Source organism: Otolemur garnettii, unplaced genomic scaffold (genome assembly GCF_000181295.1).
Source record: "Otolemur garnettii isolate 467f Iridium unplaced genomic scaffold, OtoGar3 scaffold00066, whole genome shotgun sequence".
NCBI classification, from domain to species: Eukaryota; Metazoa; Chordata; class Mammalia; order Primates; family Galagidae; genus Otolemur; species Otolemur garnettii.
Window position 1 is genome coordinate 712633 of NW_003852461.1, and position 15157 is coordinate 727789.

The following is a 15157-nucleotide window of genomic DNA, read 5'->3' on the forward strand; positions in this document are numbered from 1 at the left end:
TTTGAGACAGAGGCTCAAGCTGTCCCCCTGGGTAGAGTGCTATGGCATCACAGCTCACAGCAACCTCCAACTCCTGGGCTCAAGCAAGTCTCCTGCCTCAGCCTCCCGAGTAGCTGGGACCACAGGCGTCTGCCACAACGCCTGGCTATTTTTTGCTTGCAGCCGTCCTTGTTGTTTGGCAGGCCCGGGCTGGATTCAAACCCGCCACCTTGGGTGTACGTGGCTGGCGCCTTAGCCACTTGAGCCACAGGCGCCCAGCTTGCCTTTTGGATTTGATGAAATGAAGAGGCTGGCACATTGCCCATCAGTTGAACAGACACTCACTGGGTGCTAGATATTCTCATGCCCAGCAGAGACCTAGCCCAGAAATGCCCAGTCCTGTGGAGACCTCCAGTCCCATCATCTCATCCTCAGGAAACATCCAGCCCAGTGCCACACTGTCCATCTGCTGTGCGAGCTTGTGCCCCAACATGGCAGGCTCATCAAGGACAAAGAGAGCAGGCAAGAGCAGGCTGCCTTCCAACAGGCGGCCACCTCCAGCTGTTTGGAATTGCTACCTGGAAGGCAACGATCTCGGTGACATCCTCCTTTTTTATCATCGCCTGTGTCAGAAGAATGCACTGGAGAAGGCGGAGCTGCTCGAGTCAGAGCTCTAATCACTTACAGACCAAGGGCTCCAGTCCTGGCAGAGGAGGAAGATTTATTGTGGGACTGACGGAAAACAAAGAACAGTTGTGCAAACTTTACGGAACCACATTATGGGAAATGCCTTTCCCATTTCCCACTGGTAAATGTGCTGGACACAGTTTCCAGAGGGGGACTGGGCTCCATTACCCAACCCTGTGTAGACACTATGCCCTGGCATGGCTCACTGGGCTGACCTGGCCAGGGCCATGGGTGCCCAGGCACTGGGAGACAGCCTAGCCCTGCTGGTGGCATGGTCCCATGTGTGCTGCTCTGGGGAAAGGGGTCCAGATGTGGATTATTCTCTCTTCCTGGGCCTCAATGTCCTCATCTGTAGACAGTCCCTATCCCTACTATGTACCTGTCACACTACCAACACTCTAAATGTCAACTCTGCTTCTATCACTCTCCTGCTCAGAACCCTCTCCACTGTCCTTGGGGTACAGTCCAAGTTCCTCATACTGAACTTTGAAGTCCTTTAGGGCCCAATTCCAACTGCCATTCTGCCCCTAACCCCATATGCCTATAACTCCATCCAAGCCTAAGGGGACATCTCCACAAGGGCCAAGACTGTCATATCTCAGACAGGCACGGTGGTTCACGCCTGTACTCCTAGCACTTTGGAAGGCCAAGATGGGAGGACTGTTTGAGCTCAAGAGTTCAAGACCAGCCTGAGCAAAAGAGAGACTCCCCATTTCTGTAAAAAAATAGAAAAATTAGCTGGGCATAGCATAATGGCACAGCTAGAGTCCCAGCTACTTAGGAGACTGAGGCAGAAAGATTGTTTGAGCCCAGGAGTCTCAGATTGCAGCGAGCTACGATGACGACACTGTACTGTAGCCCAGGTGACAGAATGAAACCCTGTCTCAGGGGAAAAAAAAGTTGCAACCCAAAACTTTTGCACATGCTGTTCCCTTTTCCTGCAATGCCTTTCCTCATGGTCTGTACCTGGAAAGCTCCTACCCACCTGTCGAAGTCCAGCTCTCATGACAACCCAGGGGAAGCCTCCCCCCCCCCCCGTGTCTCTGAGGCATTTTGGTTAATTCCCTTGCCATCAGACCATTCCTCCTTTGACACTACATGGGAGCTGGCATAGCGTGGGTGTCAATGCAGCTGTGTTGAAAGGTTGGAGGGGTGGTGGCTACAGATTAGATCAAAGCTCTTCTCGAGGGACAGGCACAGGTAAAGGCTCAACAGATTCCATCCCTTCTCCTGAGCATCCTGGGCCTTGGTGCTCACGGTAACTGAGACCTTCTGGGTCATCTAACCCATCACCCACGTAACAGATGAGCACAAGACGTAGAAGTCTGTGGCTGTCCAAGCAGGGCAAGTAAAGCCAGCTCTGGCCAACCCATCTGCCATCCAGTGGAGACAGAGCCTATTAATGCTCAATCATGAAATCGACCGTCCCCGGGATGTCCCTCTCAGCAAACATGGTCTGGACACTTTCTTGGAGTCCCTGTTGATTTTATCTGACTTCCTCATTCCAATGAGACAATCATTTCAATCTCACATTAAACCCCAAAGCTTTTTTCTTTTATTAAATTCAATTCAGAGAGCTATGGCTTTTTAATCCTTAACTTTTTTCACATTTCACAAAGTAAAACTGACCTCACAAAATTTGGCCAGCATTCCTGTTCCTTCAAGTTCAGTGATCCCAGGAATTCCCATCTCCGTGACAGCTTGGGGTTGATGACTCCAAAAAAGAAAAAAGTAAAAGAAAGGAGCTTCTGTTTTTGAGTACCTAATATATGCCAGGCATGAGGCAAATGCCTCACATGTACGATCTCATTGAATTCTCACAACATTCTCCCCTCCACAGACAGGAAGCTGAGGCTCAGAGAAGCCACATGATTTGCGTAGACCTTTCACAGCTGGCTAAGGGCAGAATAGGGGTGGGAACCCCAGTGGTTACCCCACGTGCTCAGCCCCTGGTCCACTGTGGCTCACCCATTCCTGGCTCAGAATTTTATTTTTTCTTAAATTTCAGGTTAATATGAGGCTACTAACCACTAGGTTATAATGTTGGCATTTGTCAGGCAGAGTCCCTCTTGTAGTTGAGCCTGGCTCAGCATTTAAGATGGGAAGGGAGGCTCAAGGATGGAGACAAGGCAGGGGTGGGAGGCGAGCAAGGAATCAAGGGGTGGGGGTGAGCAGGGAAGGAGGAGTCCAGGAGAGCCGTGGGTAGGGGCCTACAGGCCAAGAACTGCACGTGGGGAGCACGTGGCTAAGCAGGTCTGTTGCTGACGGAGAAGCCAAGTGGGAGGAACACACCTGTGACAGGGCCCTCTCTGTACTCAGAGGTGCGGCTGTGAGCAGGAACACACCTGTGACAGGGCCCTCTCTGTACTCAGAGGTGCGGCTGTGAGCAGGAACACACCTGTGACAGGGCCCTCTCTGTACTCAGAGGTGCGGCTGTGAGCAGGAGTGCTGACTGCTGACCCTCCCACACAGCAGGATGCAGTGTGGGGCACAGTCCCTCTGCTCCTCACAGAACCTCTTCTCGGGGAGTAATGTCACAGCTCCCATTTTACAGATGCATAAACTGAGGCTCAGGAATGGACTGCCTTGTCCACCCTGCACAGCTAGCAAGCAGCAGATCTGGGACAAGTTTCTAGCTCATCTATGTCCAGTCCCCCAGCCAAGTTATTGACAGCGAGGGCCTCAGTCTCCCCTCTGCACAGTGGCTAAAGGGGGCCTTCAGGGCTCTGACCTGCTGAGAAGGCTGGAGAACTAGAAGGACAATGGCACCCAGGAAACCTCTCCTTATTATGAGCTCTGGTTTTTATTTTTAAAAACTAGAGGAGGGAGGAGTCCAGTGTAAGCCAAGCTCTGCGGAGCTAAATCTTGAGCTCAAGACAGGAAAGGGCATTAGCATCTGTCGGGCCCCGATGAACTCTGTGCTCAAATTCTGAGTGTGCTCAGCCTCCCAAGTAGCCAGGACTGCAGGCACCTGCCACAACACTCGGCTGTTTTTTTTGTTGTTGTCATTGTTCGGCAGGCCCGGGCTGAACGTTCTGAGGGCTGAGATCATGCATGTAGAAGCAAACTGAGGCTCAGCCCAGCCAAGTGACTCATCCAAGGCCACAGAGCTGGGACTCCCAACAGCCTTTTCTGTTTCCTTGGGGACATTCACGACTGTATAGCCATTATCCATTTTAGACGTTCCCTTTCTCTTTACCTAACGCAAGGGGTCCCGAACAGCCAGAACCAGGTATCGTATGCTTCCTGTGTGCACCACAGTCCAGTTCTCGTTGAAGCCTCACGACAGTCCTGTCACCTCCATTTTCTCAGTGAGGGAACTGAGGCTTGTAGAAGTTATAATGGCAAGCAATAACAGGCATACAGGTAGCAAAGTCAGGTTGCAAATATAGGCTTTCTTACAGAAAAACGTCAAGCATCAGATTAGAGGGTGGATGTGACGATCTTTAAGGTCTCACGAATGTTGTGATGTCATAGGAAACCACAAAAGAGGACCAGGCCCAGGCAACCTCACGCAGCTGTAGAGCAGAAATGCTGCATGACCACGGGCAGAGCCTCTGTCCCAGGGATGGGCTCAGCTCCTCTACCACCGAGGACAGCTGCTTAGGCACCAAAGGGAATGTGGTCCTAGAGAGACTGGGAAACACAGAAACAAACATGAGACAACACGTGCTGGGAGAATAGGAGGCAGAGAGAAGGGGGGGAACTGAGGAGGGAGCACCGCCTGGGTTGTGAAGGATGAGTAGGAGTTCAGCAGACTGGGAAAGGCATTCCAGAGAGAACAACTAGCAAAAGCCAAGCCTGGAGCATGCAAAGACTCTCCGGGACAGTGATTTTCAACCAGAGTGCCATGAAAAATTTTAAAGATCGTTAATTAAATCATTTTTGAAAAGGTTCAAAGCATAGTAAATACATTCTTTTTTTTCTTGATCAACATAATTTCAGAGTGCCGGGGAAGCTTAATTATAGGCTCAGGGATTAAAAAAAAAAAAAAAGTTGAGAAACACTGCTGTAGGAGTTTAGGAGGATAGGAGGCTTCAGGATAGGAAGAAATGCAGCAGGCATCCCAGGGCGATTGTAACTCCCCAGGTGACACAGCCATGATGCCCACTCTCTGGGCTTCACCTTCCCCGTCTAACAGTGAGAGCAGACGCAAGAACTGACCCATCCCAGAAAGGCTCAGTAATGAGGGCGCTGTAGTGCCAATGAGCAGGCTGCCTTTGCCCAGAACAATTTCCCTACCCGACCCTTCCCCACCCCAGAATGAGGCACAGTGATCTGAGTTGGTTGGAACAGCTTGGCCCCCCTGGGCTCATTTACAGCAGATTCACCGGGGCAGAGGTTTTCAAACATGTTTCATTTTGTAGCTTCTCGGTTTGACCAGAAACCCCAGCCTCCAGGAAGGAACCTTTTTTCAGGTGACTAATTTCTTTATTTTTCATTTTTATTTTTTTTGAGACAGAGTCTCAAGCTGTCACCTTCAGTAGAGTGCTATGGAGTCACAGCTCACAGCAACCTCAAAGTCTTGGGCTTAAGTGAGTCTCTTGCCTCAGCCTCCTAAGGACTGCAGGCACCTGCCACAATGCCTGGCTATTTTTGTTGTTGTTGTTGTTGTAGTTGCCATTGTTCGGCAGGCCCAGGCTGAATTAGAACCCACAGCCACTGAGCTACAGGCGCCAAGCCAGGTGACTGATATATTTTAAGGAAGGTGAATTGTCTTACTCCTAAACCCTGAGGTGCTTTCTGTTCTAAGGCAGAACTAGAGACCCATCAAGTCAGCAGATAGTAGGCTCTCGAGACTGAGAACTGGCTTCTCAAGAAAACATGCCAATGTCCATTAAGTTCCCCACCTGACTGTGGGCTCCTCAAAGCCAGGCCAGGTTAGATTCCTTTCTGTGACCCCAGGGCCCAGTCAAGGGCACACGAAAGGTACTCAGTGGCAGCTCACTGAATGAGGTTCAGGTCTGGATATTCTCTCAGTGTCTGTAAACAGACTGATGATTCCCTGCCTGGGAGGCAGCTTGGGGTCTTGGCCAACACACAATCTCTGGAGTCAAGCAGAGCCCTGGGTTCAAACAGACCTCATGATGCACTTGAGACCTGAACTCAAGCCTGAACTGGACTGCACTTTCTCCTTTTGTAAAAGGAGGATAATAATTCCCATCTCCAGGAATGTTCTGAGGGCTGAGATCATGCGTGTAGAAGCTTGACATAAATTGAAGAGCACCCAACAAGTGTTTCAGTAACATTCCTGTGCCCCCTGACCGACTTGGACAAGGTTAGAGAGCCAGGCCTCAGACCCTGGGCTCCTGGCTCCCCTCCCTCCATTCCCTCCTTTGAGCAGGGTTCAAAGGCAGTGTTCTTCCCACAGTGCCAGGAGCCTCACATCACATCCTCTCTGGACCCCCAGCCCCCAGCACAAGGCCTGGCACACAGGAGGGCCTCACCCGAGTGAGGCAAGCGTTTCAGGGCGATCGTGCTTTCCTCATCTGAGGGCCTCTTTCCCAGAGCTGAAACCTTCCCCAGCTTTTGGCTCCAGCTCCTTCAGGAAACCTCCCTGCCCTCTGATGCCCATCTTCTGCGTGATCCTGGGCCTGACCTCCCTCTTGGGATCTGTCTTCCCTACCCTCTGTGTGTACGTGACGGAGGTGGATTGGCAGACCTATGCGCTCAGACGCTCAGACTCCGTGACAATTCCCTGGGATGAGCCTCAGATGGTAGATGAGTCAGGGGTGTCTGCTGGCTCAGAAGCACGCCTGAACCCACAGGCCTGGTCTCAAGACAGGCGGAGGGGGAGCAGATGTCCAGGGACTCCACTCACTATGACGTGGAAAGCACAGAGGTGACTTCTGCAAGGAGGGTGGGTGGAAGGCAGCGTGGCCTGTGGAACGGGCTGAGTAGCCGAGCCAGGTGATCCAGGGCCCGTCATTCTGCCTGGGAACATGAGAAACACCCAGCTTCTTCCTCCATAAAACAGGCATAGTAGTTCACAGCTGGACATACTTTATCTCAGAATATCTTGATTCTCTTCCTTCGCTTTGAGCCCAGAACACTCATCAAGCCTCTCTTGAATTCTTGAGAGGCTGGCTGGGCAGGTCAGCAGATGGAGTCAGTATCTGTCCCCTGCCACTTGGCAGACTGTGCGATCTGGGAAGTGACTTGGCCTCTCTGGGTTCAGACTTCTGACTAGTGCTATTCTGAAGATGGAGTGGGGAATAGCTAGCACTGAGCCGGGAAGAATCTCTGAATCTCTCAGTGAAGAGTAACTCCTTTACCACACACACCCTCCCAGCACCCAGTTTTGTTTCTTGGGACAGTGGAGTGAGGGTGTGGGTTGGCAAGAGGATTGGGGCAAGGCTAAAAGGGAAGCCAGAGCCTGGGGATTATGGGGAAGAGGGTAAGTCAGGCCTAGGTTGGGAGGACAAGGCCATCACAGGAGGCCCAGCAGGGCAGCTGGTGCTGAGTCCCTCACCTATTTAGGACCAATCAGTAACACTTAGCTTCTGGCCAGATGTATTTCCCCGGTCCCAGGTTCAAAAGTACCTGGATCAAACCGACAAATAGCAGAGAGGGGCATAGGGGGTGGTGACAGTGGCCAGTGCAGCAGTAGCAGCCACCAGAGGAATCTGAGCCAGTGAGAACCCAGTCCTGACACTGCAGGAACCCGGGCCAGTGAGAACCCAGTCCTGACACTATAGGTGCTTGTCAGGGCTGGAGGGCATGTGCTGGAGGCCCCTGTGCTGGCCAGCTGCCCCGATCTGGGCCCAGGCACCCCCTACAGACAGATAACCTGCTGTGACAGCAAGATGCTAAACACTGGGGATCCCTGGGAGACACTGGCCACTAAGGTTAGTGAACTGCCCCTGCAGAAGCACCTGCCACGTGGCTGCCCTACCCAACCCGCTGAGCACAGGGGCGGCTGCATTCAGCCCGCGTTGTGTCCAGGCCCCACCACTGACTAGCTGCTTTGAGTCTCAGTTTCATCAGCTGTAAAATGGCTTTAAATGACCCTGTCCAAACCCCTAGGGCTACTGTACAAATCTCCTGAGATCACTGTGAAAGAGTGTGATGGGGAAGGAGAGAATTAAACAGGCATTGACCCTTGTCATCTCTTTTAACCCAAATCACAACAACCCTAAAAGGCAAGAACTGGTATAACTGCCCTGTTTTACGATCCAGTTATGTCACAGTTCAGAGAGGGCAAGTCACCTGCCTGAGGTCACACAGCTGGAAAGCAGCAGGCACGGCTGGGACCCGGGTCTAGGACACTCTAGAGCTGGGCTTCTCCCCCTGCATGTGCCCTCCAGGCTGTGTTCTCAGCTTTGGTAAAACTCTTCACAGGAGTGAGGGAGGGAGCCTTGTCATTACTACTGTTACTTTATAGAACCCAAGGTAGGAAAGACACTGTCCCGAGGCGTTTTCTTTTCCTCATCTACCTCTTTCTTGACGTGGAGGAAAGCAAGCTACCCAGTCTGCTGATTTCTGTGGTCTCAGACGATCAGAATCCCGGTCGTCTGGGAGAACCAACCTAAGAAAGCATGAACTTAATCTTTTCAAAGTTAACGTCTTTGAGGCGTCGCGTCAGTATTTGCGTTGGACGCGTAAGCTTGTTATCTTAACGAAGATGAAGACCCACATTTAATAAGGCTAAGACAACTCAGGCAATGTAAGAAACAAAACAGGATATTACAAAGAGATTAGGAAGCTTCCTCTGGACAGTGTGGATGGGCCAAGTGGGGACAGGGTGGGGGGGGCGGATGGTGCGGTCTACTCCAGGGGCCAGAGAGTCCCTGTCCCAGACCTGGCCTCAGGACTCCACTGCCCGGACAGAGGGGAGCAGGGCTCCTCTCACTGCGAGCCTGCCTGGTGCCGGGGCAGAGGCTCCACTGGCTAAATTTAAACCAGCTGCAAGGACGGGAGTACTACAGTTGGATGGGGTGGGGAGAGGCTTACCTCATGAAAGAACTGTGGAAACGGCTGCTGGAAAGATAATAAAAGGATTAACTGCTATTTTAGTGGGCCATTTACTCTTCAATCAAAATGTCTCATCTATTTCCTGTTCTCCAGAGGCTCTGGGTCCAAAATTCCTTTGTCTATTACAGTGCATGGTAGCAGAGGCCTGTCATGAGAAATTAATAATTTTACAGGGAAGAGAGATTTTATTTATCTGGGTGTGGGTTGGGGCCCGCCCCTTCCCCTGGGTTACCCACCCCACGGCAGGCAGGAGGGGCACAGGGGAGGTGCTGAGAAGGAGCTGCTGAAGGCTCCAGAAGGTGGCACCCAGCAGGGCTACCCCAGGACCCCAGAGAATAATCAGTTGAGCAGAAGATCTACATCAACAAGAGCATTAAGTGTAGAGAGAGATGTAGGTTCAAAGCCACCCTCATAGTTACTAGTTGTATAATGTTGGGCAAGTAACTTTTATTATTGTTACTATTGTGATTCTTAGCCTCTATTATTATTATTGCTACTGTTATGTTTGTCTCATCTAACTATATGACCTGGGGCAAATTATGCAATCTTTCTGAGCCTCAGTCTCCTCATCTATAAAATCGGGGTTTAACAGTAGCTGCCCTACAGGGCTATGCTGAGGGCCAGGTGAAGTTAGCACTCAGTGGAGCACCTGCACATGGCCAACCCTCAGAAGCTGCCTGCTGGTATGATTGTCACCATAATCCCAACCCCCACCACAAGGCAAGACCAGGTGTTCTCACAGGAACAAGCTGAAGGCCAGCTAGACCCCACTGAACCTTTGTTTCTCCATCTGTAAGAACCCTTGCTTTTACCAGACTCATAAAGATTGATGTAATCATAGGTTAGTGTAGACACAGCTCAGACACCACCTTCTCCATGAAGCACTCTGGGCCTCCCCGCCAGGACCTGTCATGGATCTCCCACCCATCCCTGAGTGTGAGTGTCCCCAGGGCCAGGTGGAATCAGATGAGGTCCTGGCAGCCTGGCCTAGGAATGAGATCGTGAGATGGCCCTGAGTAACCTAGGCCCTGGGCCTCCGGCTGGGCTACCACTCCCCAAGCTAGAAAATGGAGGCAGGGGAGGCCTAGATCCTTTCCAAAGTCCCTAAAGTCCAACACAGACACTCCCAAATACTGATTCCACACAGAGGCCTCACTGTGAGAAGGCCACGGACCACATCATGTCAAGGGTCATTCAGGCCATGCATCCTGCACCTAGGCCCCTGCAGACACCAGTGGGCTCACACACAGGAGAAAAGGCATGAGGACTGTGGCTCAATGGCTGTTGGCTCCAGGGTCTCAGGGAAAGATGGGCCCCTCTATCTTCCAAGAGGTCAGCCTGGCCTGCAGGCTCTGTCTACTGGTTATCTCCTTTCAGGGAGGGGCATGTACAAGACCCCAAATGAACCACGGCATGCCCAGCGGTGGCCCAGGCACCAGCCTTCCCTCCAGTATCCTCTCAACCAAAGGCACAGGATAAAATCAAATACTCAGCCTGCCAAGTGCAGCCTCTCCCCACTACCCCTCTGGATACCAGGACACCAACCACCAGTTCCATCCTCCTGCTTCCCCTTGGCACAGGCAATGGCCTGCTCACTAGTGTACAAAGGGACCTCCTGCTGCTCCTTCAAGATCCAGCCTCCTGGAAGCTGCAGAAACTGATCCCTCACATGCCCAGCTCACAGATTCACAGGCCAGCTGGCCCCAAGTGTCAGCATCTCGCTCCAGGAGGATGGAGTTAATGCAGCCGGCTGCCAGTGGCTCCTGCCTCCTTCCTGCATATGTCACCCCTGGGTTCTGGGCAAGGGAGAACACTGGGCCTTCCCAGACTGAACGCTCCATGAGAAAGAGCCCAGCAGAAGGAGTGTAGAAGGCTTGACCTTGCCTACAACACCGGACCCTGTAGACCAGACACACTACTGCCCTGTGGCTGGGCAGATGAAGCAGCGGCCTTGGAGACCCACGGTTCTCATCATGCAAATACATCAAGGCACACTCTGCCACCCATGTGTTCTCGTCATACAAACACATCAAGGCACACTGTGCCACCCTTCCTTGGGGGCAGACACAGAGATTAGGCCAAGGATATCAGGGAGTAAGACCACGGTCCCAGCCTCTGACACAGGTTCTAACCCAGCGAAAGCAGAACACAGAAATGACCAGTCAGAAGGGCCAGAGGCTCGGGTGCCACACTTCACGCTCTTGCCTCTCTCCCCCCACAGAAACTGTGGTCCAACCTCAGCCACAACACTGCTGCTGCTCTCCAGGACCTTAGCTACTACCCCTGAGCCTTCCCCCAAAGCATGCCCTGAGGATCCACAGCTCTCAAGGCGGGTGCCTGGCCCAGTGCTTTCTGGCGGAAGCCAAGGCCACAGGCAGCTCAGAAGGCCCAGAAAGCCTCCCTGGGAAGGCCACCATGGAGGCCTGGTGTGGAGGCCCAGTGTGGAGGAAATGTTCTTCACCCCCAGCAGGTGGACGTGGAGTCCCTGTTAAGAGAAGGCTTGGCCAAGCCTGTTGTGACCTAGAGCACAGGGCCCTGTGGCATCCTCAGGCACATTTATGCTTCAGGGTAGGGGATGGGGTGCCTCGCGAGCCCCAGGGGCCCTCTACCAAGGTTCCCAGTGCTGGGGCACTGACCATGTTGAGCAGTGGCCACATCACAGCATTGCTCCTTCCCTCCTCAGCCAGCCCCAGGCGGCCTCTCCCCCGGGAGTGAGTTGGTGCCTCTGCCTGCCAGGCTGGATGAGGCCGGCGACCGTGGGAACTCACCATGCACTTGTTGGGCTTCTCGCCCGAGTGCACCCTCATATGGATGAGCAGCTTGTAGCGGGCGTTGAAGGGCTTGTAGCGGCGCACGCAGCCCGCCCAGAAGCAGGTGAAGTCCTCGCCCTTGCGCTGGTCGATGTGGCTCTTCTCGATGTGCCGCACCAGCTCCTCCTGCTGCTCGTACGCTGCGCAGCAGTCCACCCAGCGGCAGGCCTGCTGCCCGGCCACCACCGCACCCGCCAGGCCCAGCCCCAGGCCTCCAAGACCAGGGCTGGATGGCAACTGAGGCAGGGGATATGGGGGTGGCAGGTCCTGATGGTGAGGCCCGAACAGCTCTGAGAACTCATCCGCAGGTTCCTGCTTCAGGAAGCCGCCCTTCCGGCAGGCTTCAAGTTGCAAACTGACCTCAAGGCTCTCAGTGGACACAGGGCCAGGCCGGGCCCGCTTGGGAAGGCCCCCCAGGTCTCCCGGCAGAGGTGGACTTCGAAGTCCATTTATACAGGTGACCAGAGCTGTCTGGGAGCAGCGGGCGATGGGGGTGACGTCAGAGGAGGCACAGGGCGAGGAGGAGGCTGAGGAGCTGGTGGGCAGGCCCAAGAGGCAGCAGCGCTTCAGGCTGCCCTCGGGGAGGTGGGCCTCAGGCTGGGGGCCCAGGCTAGAGCTGGGCTCGTTGCCCAGCAGGTAGCCGGAAGGTGCGGGGTTGGCAAGGCCTCTGGTGGGGAGGTCCAGGTCTGTGTGCAGGCCAGTGGCTGGCGGGGCCCGGCAGTGGGCAGACAGGGGCGTGCGGGCCTCTGTCATGGCCTGGAAGTCGGGCAGGGACTCCTGCTTGATGTGTTGTGTGGCTGGGAGGCTGCCATTCACATAGGTGGCCTGGGATCTGGGTGACCTGGAAGACAGTGGCCAGAGAGGTCATGAGAAGATGGGCACTCCATTGGGGGAGGCCCAGGGAAGGGCTGGAAGGGCTGGAGGGGAAGCTGAGGACCAAGGGACAGGGGAGTTCAGAGCAGAAGAGGGAGGTGAGGGCTATAAGCGGAGAGAGGAGGCACATGGACTGGTTGTCTGGGAAGCAAGAAAGAGTGTGGAGGGGAAGAGGGGGAGAGAGAGAGAGAGGACGAGGAGCTCACCCATCCCTGGAGCCCTGGACACCATCCTGACACCTGAGTTTTATAGACAGAAGGCTAAGGCTGGCATTTTGAGGAACATCCAGATCCAGTGTGTCATAAATTCCACTTACATTTCCCTTGGATCTTTGTTAAGTTTTGTAACCTCTCTTAATTTTTAAAAATGTTAATCGTATGAAGTTTTGCCCCCAAGTAGCTTGTCTTCCATTGTTAATGGCAGTGAGTGGAGGTTGAATCACAGTCACAGTGAGAGGGGCACCAGGCATAACTGAAGGACAGCTTCTGGGGTGCAGGGGCCAGGCTTTTAGGCCCAGACACTCCAAATGACTATGGGGAACACACCAGGTTCAGCCATGCTCCAGTGGTGAGAACTTCTGGGCAAAAGTCTTTTTGCTACTCTGACCTCTTTCCTGGTGAGAGTGAGGTCAGGGTGAGTGGGTGTGGCTGTCTTCTCCAGGTGGGCAGTGCCTAGAGATCTCCCCCAAACGTGGGGCACTCCCTCTGCCCTCTGCACTGGAGGCTAGGCTTGAGGGGCACAAGGGGATTCCTACACCAAAGTACCCACCATTCTGGGTGAGGGACCAGGCAAGGTGCAGAGAAGGACCCCAGGGCCTGCCCAACACCAGAGCACTCTGAGAAAGGGAAAGGCCAGGAGAGCAATATGGGGCTGAGAGCCAAAGAACCCCCACTGGCTGGCTGAGCAGAAGAGGAGACTTGGTGCTGTCCCCATTCTGGCTCGGGCGCCCGTGTGACCTCACCGCGTCTGAGCCTTGGTTCCCTCACATGTAAAATGAGAACTAAGCCCCTCTGCCTCAGGGGCCAGCTGCCAGGATGATGAGAGGGCCCTGTGACCGCCCTCTGGGAAGGAGCTGGCAGGACAGGAGAGCTGTTATCACTGCTATTCCAGTGCCACTGTCCCAGGCTCTCTGCAGCTAGTGCTGTGGGGTCATCATCCGCCCTCTGCTTCCCAAGGTAACCTTCCAGCCCCAGCCCCTCCCTCTCTGGCTCCCTGCAGCTTTAGCACCCCCCAGCTCCAGCCAGGAAGGGACAGAGAAATAGCCAAGTGAGACCCTCAGAGAGCAGGACTGCAACCTCAGCTCACACGTGTCAAAGGAAGCCACAGGAAACCTGGATTCTCACAGAACAATGACTCCAGACAGGAAGAGTAAACACCCGTCTAGTTCACATCATACCCACTCGGAGCAGAGCTCCAGCGGGAGATCTCTGCTTCCTTCACCAAGGTACCCCGGCACCAACCACAGTGCCTGGCACATGATAGGCACTCAACAAACTGCTGGGGAAGGAATGAGCTGCAAAGAGGCAGCTGGGCCACCTTTTAGAATCCGTGGCCAGTGAAGCAGGTCTCAGGCTAGCAGCCCCAGGCAGTGGATGAGGGTCCTGGGGCTGGGCCAGTGTGCACAGAGGTCTGTCAGTGACTGAGTTGGCTGTTGGCAAACCAGAGGGCAGCTGCTATGGTCTGAACATCTGTCCCCTCCAAAACTCATTTTGAAACTTAATCCTCAATGTGGCAGTGTTGAGGGGTGGGGCTTTTAAAAGGTGAGTGGGTCATGAGGGCTCTTCCCTCCTGTGCAGATTAATCTGTTCACAGGTCAATGGATTACCAGGTTATTACAGGAGTGGGACAAGTAGCTTTATAAGAAGACAAACAGACCCCCAGCTCCCTCACTGCCCTCTGCCACTCAGGACTCTCTGTAGAGTTTCCACCAGCAAGAAGGCCATCAGCAGATACAGCCTCTCAACCTTGGACTTCTCAGCCTCCAGAACTGTAAGAAACAGATTCCTTTTCCTTATAAATTACCAGTCTCAGGGCATCTGTTACAAGCAACAGAAAAGCAGAGCTGGGGCCCTTCCCATATGCAACCTGATGAAACGCCCTTGCAGAGGTGGACATCCGTGGATATGCACAGACACTGAATGGTCACCTGGCTGGGCTCAGTGGGTGCTGGCTCCTGGGGCAGGACATGGCCTGGGGAGGACCCCTCTCTCCCTGGGAGCAATATAGGTTTGGACACCACATGAAGTCAAAGCTGGGTTTTCCTTCCCTGACCTGAGAAGTTTCCCTTTTCTCACTTTGCTTCTCTCTTTCTCCATGTGGAGGAAACCAAGCTACCCAGTCTGCTGATGTCTGTGATCTCAGACAATCAGAATTCCAAATTGCTGAATCTTCCTCTTCTTAAATGACAGGTTCTCTGTGAAAAGCCACCCCAGCTTGTGCAATGGGGAAACACCTCAATAAAGCCATCTGTGTGCTTCTCCCAAGGCCCTGGCCAAGCTGTGGCCATGGTGCTACTAAGTGCTCTCATGCCTCTGTTTCCCCGTGTGACATGTCCCAGCAGCCAAGCAGATTAGGTGAGGCCTGAGCCATTGGTCCTTGGCCTCCTCAGGGTGTCCGCAGAGGCAGCTGACAGGGACATGGGCACATACCTGTTAGGGTGGGAGAAATGCAGCAGCCTCTCACAGGCTGGGGGCTGACCTCGGGGTGGTGGGGTTCCTGCAGAGAGAAATAAGCCTTGACAGCAGGTAGGGCCAGGGCCCTCGGCAAGGTCCAGGTCCAGCAGGCTCTTCTCCGATCCCGGGGTGCAGTGGCCGTAGCTCCCGTTCACTAGGCAG

General features: G+C 53.8%; 1 protein-coding gene across 1 annotated transcript in view; it reads right to left on the reverse strand.

Moving 5' to 3' along the window:
* GLIS1 (GLIS family zinc finger 1) overlaps nucleotides 1–15157 on the reverse strand; it is a 224727-nt gene that overhangs the window by 72308 nt on the left and 137262 nt on the right. The window contains exons 2-3 of the mRNA XM_003793104.1: nucleotides 14972–15149; nucleotides 11409–12291 (exon numbers count right to left, since the gene is read on the reverse strand). Of these exons, the coding sequence (XP_003793152.1) occupies nucleotides 11409–12291; nucleotides 14972–15149 (1061 nt within the window). The remainder of the gene's footprint in view (nucleotides 1–11408; nucleotides 12292–14971; nucleotides 15150–15157) is intronic.